Genomic DNA, 25,506 nt, shown 5'->3' on the forward strand with positions numbered 1-25,506 from the left:
CAATAGTACGTGCATATAGAGAATCTGCCCGTTCTTTTTTTTTTTTTTTTTTTTACCTTCTTTATTTTACGCTCATGCGCTAGTACTGAGCAGCAAACATAAAAACAACTTTAGAAACTGCATAAATGAAATGTGTACCCAGAAAGGGGAATTGCATGGACTTAAGGGCCTCCGCCGAGGTTATCACAAAAAAAAAAAAAAATAAATATGCCGTTCAAAGGGGGAGACACAAAAGATGATGGGTCTCCGCATCGTTTTGGTTCAGGTCAAATTAAAGGGAAACCCTGATGTGTTGTTTGGTGTGCTTATTTTCTGCAATGTCATGGCGGCAAAAGAAGGAGATGAGTGTATGCATTCATGCGTGCATGTGTTGTGGGGAGAGAAGTACTTCATTGTGAGAAAATAGCACCAGGAGTAATAAAGCAGAATTCGTGCTGTGGCGCTTCTAGCTGGATGCACCGAAACAGTGTAAAGTCGGCGAAGGGGGAAAAGGATTCGATTTTCCTTGTTCTCAATTTGGATGAATGGAAAAAAAAAAAAAAAGGGACAATTGCATTTTGCTGTTAAATGGCAAACTAGTTTGAAAAAAAAAAAGGGGGGAGGCTTAATTTCCATGGCGTTGTTGTTGGGAAGATAAGGAGGAATGTGTAAGGCGCGCTGCATGTAAAAGTTATATTCGCCGAGAAGTGCTTCCCGCTTTGGAATAGCTTCTCATGCGGTATACTATCGAATGGCCGCTAATTATACCACGGTGAAGACTGCACGGTGGGATGAATAATAACGACGAAAGGTGACTGCTGCGAGGGAATGAGAAAGACGGAAAAACTCCAGAAAGTTGAGCAGCTTTTGTGTGTGTGTGTTTTTTTTTTTTTTTTTTTTTTTTTTTCCTAAATCGGGGAAATCTTCCCACTGGGGAAAGAAGAACAGAGTGTAAATAAATCTCAACATAATAGATAACGTGCAAAGCGGAGGAAAAAAAAAAAAAACCTATGCGGGGAAAAAGGAAAACAGTCAGTATCCCTTAGAGAAGATCCTTTGTGTATGAAGCGTCCGCCTAAGGCTCATTAAGGTCGCTATAGTGTACTCCTTGGATGGTGAAAAAAGGTGGCAAGTTCGAGGGCATTTTGCACCGCGAACGCTCACAAGCATTGCTTCCTCGTGAAGATGCGAATGTGCATACGGGGGTGAAGTAGTGGTCGTGCAGGCGTAGTCGGAAAGGAGATATACACATGAGCGCTAGCAATACGTGCTTACATACACCGTTACATACATGCAAAGCACCCGCTGTGTAGCACGCCCCCCGTGGAAGACCCACTTTATGCAGCCAAGGAAAGGAACTTCTTCCCCGGAGTCGCACACCCGACTCGTCAGCACATGAACAAGGAAAGAGCTACCGACATGGGTAGACTACGTCGTTAAATAGGTACATACGTGTGTTTTGCCTTCCTAGCCTGTAAAAAGTATGAGAATTCGCTTCCGCCCCAAGTGGGCATCTGGCAGTAGAAAGGATTATATGCTTGGTCGCCTTATCCCCCTGCTGAAGGTTATTCTACTCTTACTCTTCTATGTGATCCTCCAGGTGGGTGAAAATGAGGTGGTGGGGGGGTACATATTATTGACACCCCGTTTGTATAGCTTCCTTCCCTGTGCACTCAATTGCCCTTTCTCCGAGTAGGGGGGGGCATAATGCAACTCTCTTTACAGGAAGGAGCCCCTTTTTTGTTCCCCCTTTCGCAGGATGAGCAACTGTCCGAGGGAGGAACCGGTGAGAAGACACATCGAATGAGGACCCAGCGCATGAGAAACTTGGGCGAAGTGTCTAGGAAAGGAATAAGAGGCTGCATGGAGGAGGGCACCATACAGTGGAAAGAAAATGAATACGGGTTGTCGCAAAAGTTGAAAGAAACAAATGGGGAGTCTGACGACGAATCGAACGATGAATCGAACAATGAATCGAATGACGAATCGAATGGCGAATCGAACGATGAATCGAATGGCGAATCGAACGATGAATCGAATGATGCAGTGAATGACCCAGTGGATGACGCAGTGAATGACGCGGTGAACGGCGCAGTGATACCGATGAGCAAATTGAGTCCAGGATATTTAAAAAAATTGGTGGGAGAAGTGTATTACGAAAAAATTCATAAGTTGCCAGAAAATATAAAAGATCATCATCTGCTTTCCATATGGAATGATATTTATGGCATGGAGAAAAATGAGTTTTCTACAGTGGAGGAGGACCTCTGGCGTGTCTATTGCCAGTTGGTTAGAGAGAGGAAAATTTCAAAAAGAAACAAAATAAAGGAATGGCTGAGGGTTTATAAAAACCTATCTCATGATTTGATGAAAAAGGAACTGAAGGATTTTGAGGACTTACTAATTTTTATGGAAAATGACTCCTTTACGAAGCTGGACTTTACTCTGTTCATATATTACAAGTCCATTTCGTGGCGGACGTTCAAGAAGGCTCTCTTTAAAAAGTGGAGAAACTTTTTGGTTCACAACCTTGATGGGTACAGAAGGTAGTGGCACGGAGGAACCATTTCGCATATGCTTTATTCCCCCCTTACCTCCGAGCATGTTATGTGCGTATTTGAAGACACATTTGGAAGTATACTCATTGGTAAGGGACCACACAAAAGTTTATAACAACGTTGTTCATTTAATTGGACCATTTGCGAACTCCCCAATTGGGGAGTGAAAAGCAGCGGGAGAGAGCAGAACTCCACACCCGCGAAAAGTAATTTATCGATTTTTTTTTTTTTTTTGCATGCGGGGAATATGAATTTCTATTTTTATCTTTATTTTTTTTGTTTGACGAGATTCATTTTCGCTGCAGTTTGCCTTTGCAATGTGTCTCCATGGGGGAAGTACCCCTTGGAGTTGTTCTTTGGGCAGGACGGCGTTATTAGAGTTTGCTCTGTTCGGGAGAGCAAGTCACACAGTGGGAATGACTGGAAAGAGGGGGGCTTTGCCTCCATGTGCGTGTATAAAGTGGATTGGGAAGGATATGACAAAATTGGTTTCGACCCCTATTTCTTGGTGGGAAGGTGTGGCATATCGTTGGGGAGCCTACTCTAAGTATGATAATCTGTGTTCAATTATGTCACCCTTTATGCGATTATTATTTTTTTTTTAAACTGGCATACTGTTGCGTTGTAAGCGAAAATACCGGGTTTCCCCTCGTAAGCTTTTGGGTAGTTTTTTCAAAAAAAAAAAAAAAAAAGGAGAAACGTTCTCCTCTAACATAGTGCTGCGCATGATGAGGAAGTGCCAGAAAAAGGGTAAATATCCCCAAAATTATGCTACGTTGGGCATTTTACTCTTCGCTTCCTTGTGGTAACCCATTCGATGCTACTCGTCGGTAGCACTATTTTTTTTTTTTTCCCTTTTGGATTGAACTGCAGGGAGAGAATAACTGTTGGACCTGTCCCAGTATGGGCCTCCTCCCGCCATAATTCACAGAATGGGGGAATAATATTATATAATTGCCCTGTTTCGGCTGAAGAAATGGTTACGGGGTGATCCCTGCAGTGCATAATATTTTTTACTACTTAACGGGGCAGCAACAAAAGGTACCCATATTTCGTGCCTACGGCGCATCACATGCATGTGAGTATCGCGCGCAATTGAGTGGTCCGTGCGGGAAGAAGGCAAATAAGCTTCATTGGCACCGTTACTTGTTTTTGGTGCATGCAACGGGTGCCATTGAAAATGATTCGCCGTTTATGCAGGAGTGTTTATATACATGTAAAATTATTGAATGCGTTGTTTATGATCTGTTCGGTGCGTTTTCCCCCTTCATTGGAGGAAAAAACGAATAATTAGAGCCGTTTTGACAGAAAAAGTGGAGAAGCTTACCATGTTAGCAATACATATTTTTATATGTAGTTATATATATATGTATTTTTCTTTATTAAAATATTTTTTCCTTTCCCACTTGACGTTGTTTTCACCACAAATATACCATCAAACAACAAAGGAAGAACCACCCTTTCAGCATGCTAACAATTATTTATCTGTAGATTATTCATTCTGGCATTATGAGAATTTCTGCTTTTTTTTTTGGTACCAACAAGGAAGGAATAACTAGTTTGTGCGTACGTAAAGAACGCGGTGTTGTTTTTTGTGAGAATTTGAACAGCTCATATCTGAGGCAGAGTCATTTCGCCCTCGCCCATCCCCCGACATAGATCAATACATATAACCTCGTTTGGAATTTCTACCGCCAGGCTGGCATTTCACCTGGGAGAGCATCTGCGAAAAGTTTAGCAGTTTCTTTTTTTTTTTTTTTTTTTTGTGACAATTGCAGGAATCGCCGGTTTATTTATATGCACGGTTGGTTCTGCGCGTCCCCGGTTTAGCTTTGCAAGGTATACATCTTCGTCTTCATATGAGTCTGCATGTGCCTCCGGTAAATTATTACTCGCCAATTCGATCCGCTTGTAACCTTCACAATATGCTTATCATGTGTGTTCATATATGCGCACGTGGGGATGTCCCTTTATTGATGCACATTGCTGTACATTAGACCAGCCCCCTTTGAGGTTTTTTTTTTTTTTTGTATTATTATTTATTTTTATATATTTCTATACATTTATTTTTATTTATTTATCTATTTTTTTTTTTTTTTTTTTTTTTTTTTTTTGGGGAACCGGGGTTAGCTAGCCATTCGGTCTTCTGTGCCCCTTTTAGCGTAGGGCAGCACTTAGCTAGCTGGTTTACCTACCAAAGCACTCTACAACGCAGCGCAGGCACCACTACTGCGTGTCGTATATGTAAATGTATGTATTTATTTATATATATGTGCAGATTATTTTTTTGATTTGCCCTTGTTTGTCCGTAATTTTTTTTTTGTGAAACTTTTGGACCCTCCTTCTTCCCCTTGGGAGCAGCGAGAGGTTGTTTATCCTGTCCGACCATCCCCCATGTACATTGCCCAATGGTAAATCTGATGTGGAAAAAATGTTCCAAGTCCTCTGAGGAAGAAAGGAGGATGAAGGGACCGCTAAATTTGTGCATTTCTGGCGGAATTGGAAATGGTTGTGGAGGTAGAGTTTCTGTTTCCGCACCTGTGGGTTTTTTCTTCTTGTGCGTCTTTTGCCTGGTCTGCCAAGTAAGTAGAAAAATCGATGAACAAGTATCAGAACGTAACTGCATGATGCGGCGAGAAACGTTTGGATGAATCACCCCTTGCAGAGATTCACTTTTATTTGTTTCTCCCCTTTTGTGCTTCCCCTTTGCAGTGCCTTCTAACAGAAGATTATCCAAGCAATAACCCCCAGTGGAGTTCCCCCCAATTTAAATCCACCCCATGTTGCTCAAGAAACCTCTCCGAAGTGATTTTGCGCCAGTTAGAAAAGTACATTGATTTAAGTGACACAAAACTGCTGGAGAGGAAGATCAACTTGAGGGGTCCCCCCATAAACGACACGCCGAAGAAGGAAGAGAAAATAGAATTGCTGAGAAAGGAGCATGAAAAAAGTACCAATGAGGATAGCGATATACAGGACATTGAGAGCACCGACGCAGAGGTAAAGGCAAAGGAGGAAGGAAAGAACAAAATAAATGACGAACTGAAATATGAAAACCAAACAGGAAAGGAGCTAACGGAAGAGGAATTTGAAGAAATGGTGGGAATTTTACGTGGCTACATCGACATAAAAGATATGTATGCCCTTTGGGACTATGTGCACAGGAATGGGAAAAAAAAATACGTGAGTTTGAAAGAGGAGCTTTTGAAGGATTGTGAAAATTTGTCCATAAGGTACAACATCCCAGAGGACTTTGCAACGAAGGAATGGAGAAAAGCTTACCTCCACTTGAAGGAAGAGTTTCGAAAAAAGCAAAGAGACGATTACGTAGACTTAAAAGTTTTTATTGATGGACTTAACCTTCGTTGGGAATTTATTGCTTTTATTATTCAAAAAGATGAGTCCTGGGATTTTTTTGCCGACGCGATGAAGGACAAGTGGGAAAAGTCCCTCTCCAAGAGCTTCGAAAAATATGTGGAAGATGCCCAGGAGAAGGAAATCGAGAAGCACCCAAAGACTGGCGCCACGGTTTCTTGCAATAACAACAACAATGAACAAAACATAATAATAGTCACCGAGATTTTGCAATGATGGATGCGTGTTGTGGGGGAGGTGCAGGGGTGGTTGACCTGGGTCGCGTTCGCTTTGTTATATTTTTCCCCTGATTTTTTTGTGACCCTTTTCTGTGTTGTTTGTGTGCTCTGCGTGTATGTTTCGCATAGGTCAGGCTTCTCCAGCACGTCACTAAACCTTTGCCGACTTGTTTTTTCTTTTTTTTTTTTTTTTTTTTTTTTGTGCACCTAACCTTTTGTCACTTTACCAACCCACGATGAGAAAAGTTAGAAAAAAAAAAAAAAAAATGTACATACATACGTAGGTACATAATACATATGCGTGGCATGTATAAACTGAGACGTTTTGCCATAGCACAAAGTGAGGCCCATTTTGTCGACCATACAACCTGAGGAATGCTTCACCATTCGCGCAGCCCCGTTTATGAAGAGAACAATTCTGCGCAAACGTGTTGTCATTTTTGCAACAATCAGGGGGGGAAAAAAAAATAAGAAAGAAAGCCAAAAAAATAAAATTTCGAACGTAATAATTAGAATAAATCTATTCTTGGGATTAGTATTTTCGGCTTTTATATTTCTACATAGGGTATTATTATTATTACTTTTTTTTTTTTTTTTTTTTTTTGCCCTTTTTAACTGCAAAAAAGAATTGTTCTAAAGAAAAAATACTCGAGCAACAACAACTAGCTTTTTTTTTTTTTTTTTTTTTTTTTTTTTAAGGCACGATGTTTGTAAAAATGGCGATGCATGCATCGTTTTTAAGCTTCCTTAACTTTGCAACTACTTGTACTTTTTAGTAGTCATTTCTTTAACAATTTTATTTTTCTGTACTGTTAGAAAGACATTAGAATCGATTTATAGAAACGTGAACTATCTTAGTACCATTTTAGGGAATCACATTTTTCTGGTTTCGCTTTTATCTCAGAACAAAACGTTTGCATCCCCCATTTAGGATAACATTTTGACGTAACTCCAAATCGCATCTTTGCTTTTTTCTTTTCTTCAAAAAGGTATGTATTGGGTAGTAGCCTGTCGTAGTACGTACAGAGGGGTGCACTGGTTTCTCTCCCCTTAGCGTTAGAGTAAAGCGACTGGAGAGAGAGCAAACAGGGGTCACTGAGCCCGAAAGGGGTAGATTCAATGTACACGTTTCGACACGTCAAACATGTAGCGTTAGCGGGGCGAAGTGTCTCCCTTTCTGTGCCAAGTTTGTGACTTATTTGACTGCAAGCTTGACCCATTTTTCTATGCCACATTCTTCCCTTTATTCACCCTGCTTTCACCAGTAGTCTCCTAACTCCCCCTCACAAATAGAAGACCGCAGTAGCAACACGGAAGTCGCTCTGATTGGCCGAGGTCTTCCCTCGAATGAAAAGGAGAAACGATACACATCGGAGAGTGCCTCCTTCAGAAAGGAATAATACAAGGGCAAGAAAATGAACGCGCGGTTTAGGTTACCAGTTCTGGGGCTCCTGAACATGTTGTTGGTGTCCTCCTTCTTCTTGGTACAGCAGGTGGGTGCACTAGTTAATGGATTCAACAGAACGAAAAACTTCCCCCGGACACACTTTTCTGAGTTGTTTTTCTAAATGAATATGTTCCCCTCTTTTTTTTTTTTTTTTTATCCTGACCCCCCATGCAGGAAAATGGCCTAAATGAACAAGCGCTAAGTAGTACGAAAGCATGCACAGAATGGCGTCAAAGAAAACTAGCGGCATGCACTCTTGGACCAATAGACGATGAAATCGATGAGGAAGACGAGATTGCTAGCACGAGCAGTGGCAGTAATAAGCATAGACACGGCAATGGAAGTAATATGAATGAGCATTATACCATGAATAATGGAAAAGCAGAGAATACAAAAAATACGAATGCAATCAATTATGTCCATAACGATGTAGAAGACACATATGAACTACCTGACTATGATACGATAAAGGAGAATGAAAGGGAAAAAAAGGAGAACCCTGATAAAAGCTTGTACGAAAACAATGAAAACGAATTTTTAAAAAATATATCTGAGAAGGAAGTTAACGAAAGAATTGAAAAGTTAGGAGAGTACGTAGATGTGAAGGAAATGTTTATCATTTGGAACTACGTCAATGGGTTCGAAAGAATGAAATACATTAACATGGAAAAAAATATTATTGCATACTGTGAGAACCTTGCATATACCAATAATGTTTCTAGAAATGTAAAGTCTAAACAGTGGATTCAGTTTTACTACTACATGAAGGATGAGCTGTTTTATCAGGAAAGGAAATTTCACCAGGAGCTATACAACTTCCTCGAGCAGGGGCCAAGTTCGAAGAGGCTCTTTGTGGAATTCATTAATGAGACGAAACTTTCCTGGAGAAACTTCCGAAGGGGTGTGAACAAAGTCTGCATGGACATGTTGAAATCGACCATGAAAGGGGGTTCATCGGCAGGTCAGTAGATGAGGTGCATCGATGATGTGTACCGGTGAGGTTTATGTTTAGGGTGTGCCTGTGGAGCAGGACCGGTAAGCTACGTTTTGTGCCCTCCCCCTGACGCATCAAATTTGGGAGCTTAGCCAATAGGATGAGAGTGACTAACCCAGTAGGAATTCGCCATTCCTATCGGAGAGAGAACGAACCGCCCGAAGGTGAACCCAGGGTGACATGGGCGACGTGGGTGACTTGGGTAACTTGGGTAACTTGGGTGACTTGGTTGTTGCCACCCACGCGCTTCGCTGCATTTGTCAGATGAGCATAACTAAGATGAGAGAGCATAGTTCAACCATTTGGAGTTTTTCTGTTTTTCTTTTTCTTTCTTTTTTCTTTTTTTTTTCTTTTTTACTTTAACTCCATTTGGTCGGCAATAGTTGACAATCGAATCGCTAACTAGGCACGCAGGAATTATTGCTTTTTCCCATTGTTGTGGCGATGCATGCCTGGGGGAGAATTCCACTAGCATTAGCATCGCCCAACTGGGAGTTGCCTGATCAGGGCGTATCTATACATTGGAGTTACATGGACAAGGGGTTAAAAAGAATGTTCCTCGGGGCGGATTCACACAGTCGATTAACGCGGTCGATTAACACGATCAATTAACACGGGCGATTAACGCAACCCATTAACGGGGTCGATGTGTGTTCGCGAATGGCTTGAAAGTGGAACGAAGCGGGGCGAAGCAGTTGTTTATATCTTATCGCATATGAGTTGCAGCAACCAACCTTCGTGCATGTGCCCCCTCTACCCCTTCGATGTGCTACTTTGCCTTTTTTTTCTCCCCTTGGGAATAATTTTCCTAAGTATGTCAAAGGCAGAAGAAGGAGTTTTCCATCCCGCTATTAAGAAAAAAAAAAAAAAAAATTGTTAAAAATGGGGTAGCAACATGTATAGGCAAACGCAAGGTCGGGAGAAAAAATAAAAATAGGGACAAAAAAAGTAGTGCCGAAAAGAAAAAAAAAAAACGGTTCTACAATCTACGTTCTACTACTACAATTCGTGCCTAACAAACAGGGTGGCGTTCGTTCACGGGGAAACATGTCGTTGCGAAAATTTCATTTGTTGGTGTTTTCGTTTTGTCGTGCATGTATATAAGTGATGCATGCTTACATGGGGGCATACAGATCGAATCTGACAGCAGAAAAAAAATTATTAGGGTGAAAGCAAAGAACATTATAGGTTAGGCAGAACAAAAAAAAAAGATAAAAAAAAAAAGAAAAAATTTAATATTTATACTCGCATAGCGCAACATTATACGACATAGTATAATACATATTCCCCCCACCTGGTTATTGCCCCGCTTCATTGATTTACCCCAGACCGTGTTTTTAGAGCTTTATTTATTTGCATATATATATATATTATTTTTATTTTATTTTTTTTTTATTCCTTGCTAGTAGATGTCATCTTGGTTTTCCTCTAGAGCCACCCTCTGTTGTGACTACTTTTTTGCGTTGTTTGTTTCTGAATTTTTCATTGATCCCTTCCTTTAGCGGCTTTTTTTTAGGACCGCTGTGGTTATCCCTCTTTCGCATTTTCTACCAGTTTGTTTTTCATAGGTTTTTATTTTTAGTTGCTACCTGTTTAGTGTCCTTTCGTCGCTCTCATCGCGACAGAGCAGCATTTGTTCAGTTAGTTCGTCATTTGGTCATTTGTTCACTTTTTGTTTTTCCTGTTTTTTTTTCTTGTTCTTGTATGCGTTGGTTTTGTCGCAACCCTTAATGTTATCCTTTTAGTTTATTTTTTCCTTGTCTCTTTGATAACCTTATTTTATTTGCTCTTTTTGGTTGCCGCTTGAGCAAGGAAGGAAGTTTTTCCCCACTCTGTACATACCGTTTGTTGCACCAACGGTAGGTGCCACCACAGTAGTATATAATATATATGCGTGAGGCTGCATAGGAAGGGACGAGAAGACTGGAACCGATCATCTCTTCCTCTACATAGGAGGCACACTCACGTATCCTTTTATTATTATTTTTTTTTACTGCACTATAAGGTATCTAACAAAACTGAGCGGTTCAATGGTAATGCGAAGTGGTATTAATGAGCCGTTCTTCGGAGGGAATTTCCCAAAAGTCAGCATTAGCGAGGTGGATAATTCGATTGAAATGACTAATGAGCGAGGGAACCGTACAAATAGAGAAGGAATTAGCAGACGCGATTCCTCTTTCTGTCGCATTTTGAATATCGTGTTCATCGGATTGCTCTTCTTGGCGGTAGAGGTAAAGTCCAGTAATGATATTGCGTGTAGCAGTGGGTGGCATAACCGCTCAGTCCGTAACTGCTCAAACTGGTGATTTTATAACTGACGATGTAACCATTCCCCTAAACATTCCCCCCCAAATATACACATTTTTCAGACTACCGTTTCTACGAAGCACGGAGAGACCCATGGTGAAGAAACAGAATGGACAAACGGAAAGGGAAGACGATTAGCTTGCGAAAATTCGTCTAATGGAACTGGAGTTGGAGGACCCATCATGATGGAAGAAAATGGAAACATCTTCGACACTGCACTAAGGGCACATAACAATCTGCACGATAATTCAAGTCAGGACATATATGCATTGTCTCAGCTACTGAGTAAGTATAACAAGTGCTTTATTAGAAACACGAAGAAAGAAGGAAAAAGTGCTGACTTTACCAACGAAGGTTGTTGTAGTTCTGATACTCCATCCATCTGTTGGGAGGAAGGCATGACGATAGCATCATCAGAAGGAAGTTTAAAAGAGGCGAACAAGGAAATGGAACCAAGAAGAAATAGATTCGTCCAGAAGGGATACTTTGAATACATGAATCATACACATGAATTATCGGAAACAGAATTCATACAGAAAATTTCTAACCTAGGTGATTATGTAGATCCTGAAGAAATGAGTTCCATTTTTTATTATGTACATACAAATGAAAGGAAAAAATATTTCTTAATGCAAGAAAATGTGATTACCCATTGGGAGAATCTCTGTTACAATTATAAGGTAAAGGAGGAATTTAAAGAAGAACAAATGAGGAATTTATATGAGCAGACCACGAACTTTTTTCTCTTTAAGGAGAAGCATTTTCTGAAAAGCTTTAGTACGTTTGTTCGTTTGGGAAGGTACAGCACGAAGAAGTTCACTGATGGGATAATTAGTTACAAGCGTCTGTGGAAGGAATACAGAAGAATGGTGAACAATTTTTGTAGTGCAAAACTGGATGAAGTGTTGAAGGCATACTGGGAGGAAAACAAGGACAACGGCTACCAGATGCGTATCCAGTATTGACTGGCAGGATGAGCAGATAATTTGTCGTGCTGTGACGCAGCTTGAATATGCGTTTTTTTTACCCCTGGAGTGTAACACACGCTCGAAGGTGAGGGGGAAAAAGTTTCTCTCTAAACTTATTATTTTATTTATTTTTTTTTTATTCGAACTGATATACGTATTATGTGCACACACGTATCATAATTAATGGAACGATTTATTTATGAACATAATTTTTTTTTTTTTTTCAAAAGATGGTATTTCCCCACTTTTGCAAGTTGATCCACTCGGACGGCGGAGGGGGGGGTTGAGCAAAAAGGAGTTCGCGGTTTTTGTTTATTATAATGGCGCAGAAGAGGATGTAGCCGAAAGATTTTTGTCTGCGCTAGTTCACGTGCAGAATGAATGTGTATATCCCTCTCTGTCGATTTATCTATCCGTTCTGTTGGTGAGGCTTTTTTCCCCGTCGTCCGGAGGTAGGTTACCCAGGAGTGGTCTACTTCGGCACTCTGATCATATAGTGCCCTCACACAGTAGTTCCTATTTGCGAAGGTAGGGCTCAACGCACTGCCCCCGCATGAGGGGAACGTTGAGGTTTAGGCGTAATTCTGGGATGAATGCGATGTAGCATATGCGCCTGTGCGGGGTGGTCAGCATATAATGCGCGCCCATGAGTTACGCTTACGTGTGGGGTCATGTAACGTAGGTATGTCAATCTAGAAGTGCGTGAAGAAGGGGGGAACGGTGCACGAAATGTAAGCTTGTAATGTGTGCTATACCAATCTGCCTCTCCACACCCATGCGTGTGCAGCACCGTTCAGGTTTACACGCAAAGGGGACGAGATTTAAATTACGACTAAATTTTTGCACCGCTGAGGATGTATTTGCGGGAAGGTGCGTGGGGAGTGATGACAACATCCAACGCGCGCTCCTGTAGAATACTGGGTGTCGCGGAAATAGGATGGGTGAGTACACATACAACTGCTTGGGATTGTATTCCCATATTTTTTTTTTTTTTTTTTTTTTTTTTTTTTTCTACTATAGTCCGCTTTTTTATTTATCACTTTGTGACTAGCGGTAAAAGTGTGCTCTTATGCGCGGGGGAGTTATATAACATAAGGGGTGTATTCTTTCATTTATAGGTAGTTTAAAAGGGTGCGTAATAAATACGCAAAAAAACAAAAGGAATAAAAAAAAAAAAAAAGGGCCAAAACGGAGTAGCGTAAAAAGAAGGCAATGTTGCATGGGGGGTTAGTTTTCAACTCAGGAGGGGGGTGAAATCAGAACCCCCCCCAATTACACAATGCAATACAAGAAGTGCTTTATATTATATAATGGGGCATATGCGAATATACATACGCATGCACTGCGCAGTCTAAGGTTTGGCTTCTTCTTCCTTCCCTTTTTTCTCTTCAGTGATTAGCGGACCAGTCGACCGCTTTGCCTATTCGTTTTTCCCGAAGGTGTAGGTAACCCCCGTTTAAGCTTGAACCCTTTTTGTGCACATGCTTCACGGAAGAGTAAATAAGGGGGAGTACCCCCCCTACACCGACTAGCTGATGGTGCACGTTTTTTTGCTGGCCGGCCTAAATATAGAAAGTTTGCCCTCTCATTTTAGAAAAGAATTCTAGAAAAAAAAAAAAAAAAAAAAAAAGCGACATCAATTGTATGATAGCCTACAGTTTGTTTGCGTTGTAACCGCTACTATTAGTAGATTTTTGTCATCCACCGATCGAATTAGCATCTCTGCGTTTGTATTCTTATTTCTACAAGATAAGCGAAAATAAAAGTTGCTTACACAGCGACCCATACGAGCGAAACAAACATATAGGTGTAGCTTCACCACGAAAAGAGAAACTCTACAAAGCCTGCCATCATGGGAAACCATAAATTTTTGAAGAATGCGAACATAGTTTGCTTCGCGTTGCTGCACATTTTAGTTAAAGTAAGTTTTCGTTGAAACATTGGTAAAATTTTTTTTTTTTTTTTTCGTTCGAGTATGTGCTTGCCGTTGGGCTTAGGGTTGAGCTTAGTGTTCAGCATAGTGTACAGCATAGTGTACATCATAGTGTGCATCTTAGTGTTTAGTTTAGTGCTTAGCTTAGTGTTTAGTTTAGTGCATAGCTTAGTGTTTAGATTAGTGCATAGCTTAGTGTTTAGTTTAGTGCATAGCTTAGTGTTTAGTTTAGTGCATAGCTTAGGACTAATGCCATCGTTGCTAAAGGCGGTGTTCACATTATGAGTGTTCCCAAACGTACACCTTTTTTTTTTTTTTTGCACCCTTTCGCAGGATGATCAGTCGGGTAGAGGAAGAGGTGTGCAGCCCAGAGGCCTCTCCGAGTTTATATCTTCAATATTTCCGTCCTCCAATGGAAGCACATTTTATGATGATGATGACGATGATCTGCGCCAGGAAGATGGTTTTAGGTCGGGTGAGGAATCGGATAGGTTTGTTGCAAAATGTGGGGTAAGTGGCAGCTGCGGTTCTGTAGAGAGCGAATCCTCTATGAGATGTAGCTGTCTGCGAGCGGGGGCCTCCGTCGATAGGGTTTCCACAGACGACAGTTCCGATGGTGGTAGGTCCTGCACGAGGAGCGTCAAATGCGAAGGCGGTTTCTGCGAAGGGGCTAGAGATATTGCGGGGGATATAAGAGATGATCTTGCGGGTAATATTGGAGACCGTTCTTTGGACAATCCGTTAGATGATCAATTAGATGATTCACTGGATGATTCGCTGGATGATTCACTCGATTATCCAGAAGATGATGCAGAAGATGAAGCAGAAGATGATCCAGAAGATGATCCGTGGGACGATGGTGAGAATGACCTAACTGAAGACATTGTGGAAGACGAAGTGGAGGGAACTCTAAGTGACGACGTTGAAGAAGAGCTGAGAGATCGTTCAGACAGAAGGTTAGAGGATTCTGTGGAAGAGGAGCTGAGAGATCGTTCAGACAGAAGGTTAGAAGATTCTGTGGAAGAAGAAATGAGAGATCGTTCAGACAGAAGGTTAGAAGATTCTGTGGAAGAGGAGCTGAGAGATCGTTCAGACAGAAGGTTAGAAGATTCTGTGGAAGAGGAGCTGAGAGATCGTTCAGACAGAAGGTTAGAGGATTCTGTGGAAGAAGAGCTGAGAGATCGTTCCGACAGAAGGTTAGAAGATTCTGTGGAAGAAGAGCTGAGAGATCGTTCCGATAGAAGGTTAGAAGATTCTGTGGAAGAAGAAATGAGAGATCGTTCCGATAGAAGGTTAGAAGATTCTGTGGAAGAAGAAATGAGAGATCGTTCCGACAGAAGGTTAGAAGATTCTGTGGAAGAAGAAATGAGAGATCGTTCAGACAGAAGGTTAGAAGATTCTGTGGAAGAGGAGCTGAGAGATCGTTCAGACAGAAGGTTAGAAGATTCTGTGGAAGAAGAGCTGAGAGATCGTTCCGACAGAAGGTTAGAAGATTCTGTGGAAGAAGAAATGAGAGATCGTTCCGACAGAAGGTTAGAAGATTCTGTGGAAGAAGAAATGAGAGATCGTTCAGACAGAAGGTTAGAGGATTCTGTGGAAGAAGAGCTGAAAGATCGTTCATACAGAAGGTGGTTCGAGGATTTAATGGAAGATTCGCTGAAAGATAGTTCAGACAGAAGGTTAGAAGATTCAGTGCAAGGGGAGCTGAAAAATCGTTCATACAGAAGGTGGTTCGAGGATTTTATGGAAGATGCACTGAAAGATGGTTCAAGCAGAAGGTTAGAAAATTCTGTGGAAGAAGAGCGTAAAGATCGTTCAGACAGAAGGTTAGAAGATTCAGTGGAAGAAGAGCTGAAAGATCGTTCATACAGGAGGTGGTTCGAGGATTTAATGGAAGATTCGCTGAAAGATAGTTCAGACAGAAGGTTAGAAGATTCAGTGCAAGGGGAGCTGAAAAATCGTTCATACAGAAGGTGGTTCGAGGATTTTATGGAAGATGCGCTGAAAGATAGTTCAGGCAGAAGGTTAGAAAATTCTGTGGAAGAAGAGCGTAAAGATCGTTCAGACAGAAGGTTAGAGGATTCTGTGGAAGAAGAGCTGGACGATAAATTGGATAATGATATGGAAGAGATTGTAGATGACTCCTTAAATGATAGAATAGAAGATGCAGTGGAGGACAGATTAGGCAGCACTGCAGAGGGTGTTTTGGGGGACCGTGTGGAAGATCCATCGAACGAATCATTAGTCGATTCAAAATTTTCGGATTCGAATGATTTGGATGGAAGTATGAGTCGTTCATCTGACCGTGCCAATAAGAAGAATACTAAGACTAAAGGAAAAAGGAGTTCTAGGGGAAAGTGTTTCTACCCTTTTAATAATACCTGCTCTTGTGATTTTAGGAACTCAGATTCACCTCAAGCATTATCTGAAGAACAGGTAGAGGTGAAGATCCACAAATTGGGTTCTATTGTAGATGTAAGGGATATGTACATCATATGGAATTATGTAAATGATAATGAGAAGAGAAAGTTGGATGACATGAGGACCAAATTGCTGACTTACTGTGATTGCCTAGCTGATGCGTGTGAAATCCCTCATGAAATTAAGAAACAAGAATGGCTAAGAGTCCATCGATTTATGGATAGAGTTTTTATACGATACGAAAAGAGATTCACGAAACCTATCCACTCATTTTTGGAGAATGGAAGGACCGACCGATGGAAGTTTATCGACTTTTTAAATAACTACAGAGCCAAGTCCCGAAGGTTTAGGAATGTCATGTATAACTACTGGAAGAAAAACATCCTCACAAGGATCGAAACATACCAACGCCTTTTGGTAGACGCGAATTCAGGACGTAGAAGGAAAAATAAAGAATAGGGATGTTAGTACTGCTGGATTTGCTTCCCTTGCGCGAAGATCGCCATAGGGTGGTGTACCCTTTTATGTGAGAAAAAGTTTACTACTTTTATATGTGTGCATATATAGCCGCACTCGTTTCGACTGTGTTTTGTAAATTGTGATATAGAGAGATTTTTGAGTACTTCCGTGGGATCGTCTGTTCGAGAGGAAATATTATTATGCGCAATGACACAGGTTGGCTGAGCTACACTGAGAAGTTACGGCCGAATAGTGTGCTTACCTCCGTGATTTACGCATTTGTCTCTGTGGGGTGTGGATGCCGTGCGGCAGACCACATGCTAATCATCGATACCCGAGAATGATGCTGTAATTTGTTCTATATGGTGTACCCCTTATGTTCCACTCGTTTTGGCGTTTCTCCTACATGAGCAGATAAATTCGTGAGCCAATTCGGACAGATATACACACACCCTGCTAAGTCAGTGATGATTCAGTCCTTTTGGGGGCTCAGCGCCTGTGTTAGCTGTGATTACAAAGCGAGTGTGCATGATTTGTGTGAAGCTACTAGTACGATGTGATTACAGTTTTGCGTTTTTATTTTACTCTTCATGCCTATGTGTGTGTATATGTATATAAGTGTTCTTTTTTTTCTTTTTCTTTTCCCATAATTAACATTTTTTTTGAGAGAGAAATTCAAGGAATGTTCTTTAAGTCCGATTTATGTGTGTCAATTTAGAGACGATTTAGTCTTATGGGGTGTTACGTTAACTGCACGTGGCACGAGCTAGCTGTTTTTAAAGTGCGAGGAAAGGTGGACCGGGTGTATGGGGTAACTATTCTTGCCTTATGGTTCATAACTGCGCTTTGAAAAGTGCTTTTACATATGGTATTGTCCAAGTTCTCCACACCGTGTTACCGTACTTCCAGGGGAAAAAAAATTGATATTTGATAAGGAAGGATTTTTTCCCCTTTTGAGAAAAACCGGGTTCGCGAAATAACGCAGATGAAGAAGCCACGCTTGAAGGGTCCGCAGCCAATTACGCAAGTGATGGCTTCACCTGCGCGTACACATGGTCGATCAGAATTGTAGAGATAAAGGGAGATAAACAGGGTTATAGTAGAGCGGCTAATCGAGTCAACGTATTAGTTGCTGCAAGTTGGCATAATTTTTTTTTCTTTTTTTTACTACCCTACCCCATTTGGCGATTAGATAAATTTTACTCACATTGTTGCGGAACTGCGGTGAGAAATCCTCACTGTTATATATGTCATTTGGGTGCCATAGAACGATGTACAATACAAAAAGAACCAACATTCGGTTGCGCATAAACTGAACTAATCTACCGATGCATGCATACGCGGGAAGCCCTGTTTACACGCATCGTTCTGGTTGCATCTTATTATTATTATTATTATTATTTTTTTTTTATATTTATAAAAATAAAAATGAGCCACTCGAAATTAAGAAAATAAAAACATAGATTCTATTTTTGTGAGAAAAAAAAAAAAAAAAAAAAAACTAACTGGGGATTTTTCCAGTTTTTTATTCACCATTTTGCGGTGACGCGTTGTAGCGGCCGTTTTGGCAATTTGCTCGTTAGCATGGGTCATATCCGTTGTCGCACCTGATCAGAGATATTTTGGGGCGAATTTTTGTTAGCACAGACGTAGATTTGCCCCTTTGGTGTGTTCTTCTATGGCCAGGTGTGTTACCCTTTAGCGGTGTGTGTGTATATATGCATGCGCGTTTGGGTTCCTACCTGCGTAATGCTCACCCCCGGGGAACGCCCCTTTTTACCTTTTTACCCTTTCGCCTTTGTTCAGGACTCCATTATGGAAACATGCCACGGAATGATTTTTTCAAGCGCCAAAAATTTCCGGGGGAGGAATGAGAAGAATGGAAAGACCCGTTTTGTCTCTTCTCCCGGAAGGGAGAAAAAGGCCCTCAGAGGTGGTTTTACACGTTTCTGGATGATTAGTGCTTTCGTTTTGCTTCTTCTGTTGTGTGTGCTCCAGGTGGGTGAACTTTGCGTAGCAGCTTTGCAGTGTGTCACTTTAACGTGTGTCCCCTTTTCGATGTGCCGCTTTACCGTGTGGCAATTTTTTGCGCTTTCTATTCTTCGCTTACGTTGCACATATTACTTTGTTGAGCGAGAATTCGGGGAATTCTTCACGTGTACGTAATTTTAAACCACGTTACAGAAAAAACCGATGAAGGGAGAAGACCGAAGAGGTGTAAGAACATTGGGCAGGATTCTTGGTGGGTTCTACACAATGCAGCCAATGGTGCGCTCCAACGTAAGGAATCAAGAAATGGAGAACGAACGAGGGTGGGATCAGTGTAGCTACATATCTAACGAATGGGACCAGATGGATCACCGTTTTGAGCAAATGTGGATGAGGGAAGAGTGGCTACGCAGAGGGAAATACAGACCTAGGAGTTCGTATGATACATGCCCTTATGGTTGCACGGATGCTGATTTGGTGGAGGAGCTATCCGAAGTGGATATTAACGAAAGGCTTGATAAGATAGGCACTCATGTAGACGTGAAGGAGATGTTTATTCTGTGGAGTAATGTGCATAGGCATGAAAGGAAGAAGTACATACAGATGCAGAAAAAAGCAAAGGTATTCTGCGATAATTTAGTTAAAACTTTTCATATTCCAGAGGAGGTTAGGATTAGAGTTTGGATGAAGGCGCATAGATGTATGACTTCTTTTTTTCTTCACTTTGAAAAAAGGCACCACAAACATTTTCTCATGTTTTTGAGGCGGGGCCCATCTTCTAGGAATAGATTCCTTAGGTATATAAATCGAACCCGAAATGTGTGGAACATACGCAGGACGAAAATAAACATCTACTGGCGCAGTAAGATGGTTGGGGCTTTTAGGGAGTACTGGAGCATGTACTATAGTGAGTCATACCCCGTGGGGGGCGCGCCTCGCAGGGATGTCAGGGTGTATGGAACTGTGGGTTCTGAGGAGAATGGTAATAGGGCTATCAGAGAACAAGGCAGCAGGAATGCAGACCGGTCCGACAACAGGAATGTCGGATTGAACGATAGAAGGGGCAGCAGAATGTATGGTAGTGCAGATAGCACTTTATACGGAAGTACGGATAGCACTTTATATGGAAGTACAGATAGTAGTTTGTACAGAAGTAGGGATAGCAGTTTGTACGGAAGTACGGATAGTAGTTTGTACGGAAGTAGGGATAGCGTCCTGTACAGAAGTAGGGATAGAGGGGTGGGCGAGAGAAGAAATGAAGGTTTAGGCGAAAGTAGGTATGGCGAATTGTTTGGCAGTATGGATCAGGGCCTTAATGTGAGTAGAAGTGATAGCTTGTTTGGTAGTATGGATCAGGGTCTTAATGTGAATAGAAGTGATAGCTTGTTTGGTAGTATAGATCAGGGCCTTAATGTGAATAGAAGTGATAGCTTGTTTGGCAGTATGGATCAGGGCCTTAATGTGAATAGAAGTGATAGCTTGTTTGGCAGTATGGATCAGGGTCTTAATGTGAATAGAAGTGATAGCTTGTTTGGTAGTATAGATCAGGGCCTTAATGTGAGTAGAAGGGATAGCTTGTTTGGGAATATCGATCAGGGCCTTAATGTGAGTAGAAGCGAGGATATGTATGACAGTATTGATCAAGGCCTTAATGTGAGTAGAAGTGAGGGCTTGCTTGGCAGTTTGAATGAGGGCCTTGATGTGAGTTGGAAGGAAGACTTGGACTATTGAATCAACGGAGGGATGGAAGAATCACACTGTGGAGGCAACACGTAGGAGGGACTCACAACACATATGTACACTTCCACGCACATATCTGAGGGGTGGAGCATTTTTCATAAGAGGATCACGAGAAAATGGAAAATGGAAAAATAGGATAAAATGGTCTACGGGGGAGGGGGGAGGTTTCCTCCTGAGGAGCCATTATTCATTAGGCTTGGAGGTATCCTTTCCCCCCTCCCTTCGCCATTTCGTTTTTTGTCAGAGTAATGAAAGAAGGGTTGTATTTAAGAAGGCACATTCTTGAGTGCTTGTATACTCATTTGTTAATTGCTGTCTCACATGGAGTTACCACTTGGAAGGGGATTAACATTCCTCAGTTAGCTACGGCCCTTCGGTTATTCGGTACAGGGAGGTGTACCGATAATTGTGTGCGAGTGAATCACAGAAACTTTCCAGCAATTTTATACAAGGGTGTCAAATGGTGGAACTGCAAATGGGGAATATTTTTAACACTGAATGTGCTTCCCACGTTAGGAGAGCGCATAGAATATTCCGCCTGCTTCACCCCAGCGAAAAGGCGCTTTTGCTGTTGTAGTACATCCCCATGAGGTGATCCCTTATATTTGCGGATGCGAAAGTTTTGGTGCATTAACCAAGAAGTCATATGTTGAGAGTAGCTCCAATTGGAGTGGAGATGAATTTAAAGTGTGAAGAGGCTGTGGTTCTGGGAAAGGTGATTAATTTTGTAAGGCTTGGTTAGGATATCCTCCTCATTCTTAAACATCCCTTGCGTGATGTTTTTCAGCTTTTTTACCTAATCGATGTAGTCCTTTTGGTGTTATTCGTACCCACTTTGGAAGTAAAATAATCAAAGTTGAAGTAATCCCTTTGGTAATGTGTCTATGTGTGGACGTGTCCACATGCCCAGCTGACAAAGTGCGTGCGTTTTGCCTTCCCCTGGAGGTCAGTAGAAATGTGTGGATAAACCGGACGGGTGGTTTGAAAAGGCTTCGCCATAGGGAGGCAGAAGGAATGTTGACTTAAATTGTCAGCTAATTTGGGCAGTGGAAATTCACATTAGTGGTTGACGTTTTAGTTTTGTGGCTATGTTTTAATTTTTTTTTTGTTTCTGTTTTTGTTTCTGATTTTGTTTGTTTGTTTCTGTTTTTGTTTCTGTTTTTGTTTCTGTTTTTGTTTCTGTTTTTGTTTCTGTTTTTCTTTGTTTTATTTATTTATTTTTTTTTTTTTCGTTTAGCTGCCACTGCGCGGTGTTCTTTTTAGGGTGCTCCATTCCATTTCGGAATGCGTGTCCTAAAATAGCGATGTGTAACCTTTACGACCATTCGAGTGTGCATCCAGCATGTGGAGAAAGGGCCTAGCCCCCCATCTGGGGAATCACCTAAATGGGGTGTTCACAATTTTTGCATACTTCCATTTAGGAGAAAACAACTTTAAAGCGATAATATGTGCTCATCTTCACGGAATGGCGAAATATAGAACAGGCAGGACATTAAGGAAAGGTACCTCCTCACAACCTCCACATTTTCACAAATGGGATAAAGAAAATTGTTTTGAAGGAACTAAAGAGCCATTTGCAGCTGCACCGATTTACGGCCCTTGTGGTGGCTTTCCTCCCTGTTAGCACTCCCATTTTATGCGTTTCGTCCCCAAGGAGGGTGAGCATATTGGAATGTCTAGCATGTTCACGGGGAGGCTACCTTTTACACATAGCAAAGGGTTACTCGTGCGAAGGAAACATGTGGATATATCTTTCTCTTTTTTTTTTTTTTTCAAAGCTTAGGAAAAGGTAAAAATAAAACCCCACTTCGATCTGACAAAAGGAGAGTCTATTTTTACGTTCACATAAATTGCGATTTTTTTTTTTTTTTTTTTTTTCGCTTCTTAAAAAAGGGGTAACTTGGTATGAAGTTAAGTTGGCTACATTCTCTAGGCAATGCAATGGAAATGATTTATGCCTTATTTGGCTCTGATGGGAGATTGCCTAAGAAGGCGCGAGGTGCCTTTGCACTCAGTGGTGTGCATGCTTTATGTAGGGGCAGGGGAACATGTGTATACAACACATACGTTCTGGCACGCGTGAGAGGTACTAATCATACGCATAAGTGTGAGCAGCACATTTGAGGCACATTTCGAATGATAAGCGGACATCATATGAGGACGATCCTCTACATGCATGTGTAGGATGTTTAGAAGAATTGGCCAAAATGTTGGGAGGTATGGGGGTTGACTAAAGAAGGGTTACTCCATACATACACACCACCGCGGGGGGGGTTGAATAAATACCGAATCATTCATATGTGCATTTTAGCGAGTACACACCAAGGTTGCCCCAGAAGGGTAGAGCGAATAGTTTTCTTAGCACGCTCACCAAGTATACAAAAGGAAAAGTTAGCGTGAGAGAATTTTCGTGACGAATTAAATGATGACGAAGATGGTAAAGGGGGTGGGTGTGGGCGTAGTGGGCAGAAAGAGTCATACCAATACGCCCTATTTTGATTAAATGCACAAAAAAAGTGAAAAGTGCGATAAGGCAGATTGATGAGTGCGTGTAAGGGGAGAAGGTTCGGAGGAGTGAACTCACTCCAATTGGTTAAGTGGCACATACGAAAACATATATACACAAGAGAAGAAAAATATATAGATGTTCACGCTTACTTATGTGCGTGTTTGACGGGGCTGAGGTTTAACTGCATGCAGAAGCAGGTCACCATAGAGATCAATGAATTTTCTGAAAGTTTCTCTTTTTTGAAATCCTCGGTTGCACTACTTTGGTGGGGCAGAACGGTTAAAACGACAACGCTTAGCGATCTGTGTTGTGCAATCATAATATAAGGAAGAAAAAAAAAAAAAAAAAAAAGTTCATGTTGCAGAAGTGTTAAAATTACAACTGCGCATGCAACTAGATTAGGGCGTATCGATAGAACGATCTGGTTAGGGGATGTCGCGATGTTATGTTTTTATTTATTATTATTATTTTTTCTCAAAAGAGAGGATAAAATATGCGGTAATTGTGAGTGATGAAATTTTTTTTTTTTTTTTTTTTTTTTTTGTTTGAATATGCGTGTGTAATACTCTACCGGAAGATGACCAAACCATAGAACAAGAAGAGGAGGCAGAACGAGCAAGAATATATAATCTGGCTTTACTCAGATTAACACGAAATGGCTGAGTTTAAAATGTTGTAAAGCACCACATAAACGGGCAAATAATAACTTAAAATGATGCTATACGCTGCAACGTAACAATTGGCAGGGAAATGTGAGGAATGCAATTTATGGCATTGAAAATTAACTACAGAAAAATATAACAAAAGAAAAGGAGAAAGTAGGAGGAACCACCACCACCACCACCACCACCACCCTTCCCCGAGTTTGACATCATCCCTGTTTTCACACGTTATCCATTTGTTCGTTGCTTTTTTTTTTTTTTTTTTTTTTGTGCAAAATTGTTAAGCGTTTTACCTGTTTGCCTTGGTGGAGCGTTCATCTGCCTTTTTTTCGTCGTCGCTGTGGCCATTCCACACAGGGCAGATATGCATTTTTGGAAAATTGTACACGTATAGGTATACACACCTGTGCATGCGTGGTTGATATATAAGAAGCGCTCCTTTGCCTCCTTTTTATTGTGCGTGATTGCTTTTTTTTTTTTTTTTCTGGAATGTGCACCCCCTTTTGACGCGGTTATAAGGTAAAGACTCAAAATGGGGGAGATGTACAAGAGACAGTTTTTCAGTACACCAGGGATGGCGCAATCGGGGAGAGAAAAAGAAGGAGCAATTTGTTGTGCAACTGATACAGAGGGAGCAGCAAGGGAGAGTAGAAATATCCTGAGGACATTATTTTTGAGACCTCTCAAAGTTGTGCTCTTTGTTCTGTTATTTTATTATGTACAGGTAATGTAGTGAAAGAGGAAATTTTGTCAAGTTGCATTTCCTTTTTTTTTTTTTTTTTTTTTTTTTTTTTTTGTCTTTCCATTTAACGTAGCTGTGTGTTCATGTGAGTATACCTGGATGTACGAGTTACGCATTGTGTGTTTACGTATCCATAAGGAGTACTTCTCATCCCCCGCAGAGTTATTTTCCGGGGGAGTCAAGCGTGAGGGGGGGATCTTGTTCCAGTCCTCAGAACTTCACTGAATGGGGACCCTTTACGGGGAGATCCCCCCACCAGAAGAAACTGTCGAAGATTTTATTCAGAATCAAAAAAACCATAATGAAGAAGAAAAAAATGGATCCTGAAAATGAGTTCATCGATGAGGAAAACAAAATTATGAAGAAGAATATGAAAAAAAGAAACAGAAAAGCAAAAAAAAAAATAGGAGATTTATTTTATGTAAAAAATAAACAAATTAATAAGGCGGACATTGTTATTGTGAAAACTGAAGTGGGAGAAATAAAACCAAAGGTGGAAAAACAGACAGTAGTCATAGAAGATATAGACACATGGGGGGACCTAGAAGAAGGGGAGTTGTTTGTAAAAATAAAAAGTCTGAATGGTCTTATCAATTCTAACCAAATGTTCAGCATATGGAAGAGTGTACACACCTTGATGGAGAAAAAATATTTTTACAGAGAAGAGAAAATATGGAATTCCTGCGAAAAAATTGCCGAGACTTACCAGGTCCCGAAAGAGTCTAAGATGAATATATGGTACAAGGTGTATTACAACATGAAGGAAGAAATAATAGAAACTGAAAAAAATCAATTTAACAAAATTTACCCTTTTATTGATAAGGGGCTGTGTGAACATGAAGATTTTATTAAATTTTTATTTGATGAATTGGATCTGTGGAAGAAAAAAAGAAAGAGTATCGAGAGAAAGTGGATGCATTTGCTATTCTTAAATTTGAAGTTTTCTAGGAGAAGAAACATGATTCTCCTCGGCAGCTTATGAGGGGCGCCATCGCGGTGGGCAGGAGTAACTAATGGCATGTGGTGAATTGTATGTCTTATCATTTTCGCCCCTTTTAGCGAACTAGAGGAACATATTACGCATGATAACATTTTCGCGTCTCGGAGTTGGCGTAGCTTCGTTGGTGTAGCTCCATTGGCATAGCTCCGTTGGCGTCTGTTTGCCCTTAAAAGGGGAAGATTCCATCGAGTTGGTATAATTTGTG

General features: G+C 41.0%; 1 protein-coding gene across 1 annotated transcript; it reads left to right on the forward strand.

The window, feature by feature from the left end:
* Positions 1 to 1,462: 1,462 nt before the first annotated feature.
* On the forward strand, positions 1,463 to 25,283 carry PCOAH_00015340 (Uncharacterized protein; the record flags this gene model as incomplete). The annotated part of the gene is made up of 20 exons (XM_020058343.1): positions 1,463 to 1,594; positions 1,738 to 2,525; positions 3,411 to 3,438; positions 4,316 to 4,376; positions 4,899 to 5,119; positions 5,250 to 6,107; positions 7,399 to 7,446; positions 7,543 to 7,623; positions 7,752 to 8,538; positions 9,050 to 9,113; positions 10,577 to 10,802; positions 10,941 to 11,836; positions 12,760 to 12,787; positions 13,690 to 13,767; positions 14,113 to 16,617; positions 18,466 to 18,657; positions 18,844 to 20,349; positions 22,167 to 22,177; positions 24,085 to 24,283; positions 24,462 to 25,283. 20 exons carry the CDS (start codon positions 1,463 to 1,465, stop codon positions 25,281 to 25,283), a joined length of 9,531 nt encoding a protein of 3,176 aa, XP_019913866.1.
* Positions 25,284 to 25,506: the final 223 nt, after the last annotated feature.

This window comes from Plasmodium coatneyi, chromosome 6, assembly GCF_001680005.1.
Source record: "Plasmodium coatneyi strain Hackeri chromosome 6, complete sequence".
Classification (NCBI taxonomy): domain Eukaryota; phylum Apicomplexa; class Aconoidasida; order Haemosporida; family Plasmodiidae; genus Plasmodium; species Plasmodium coatneyi.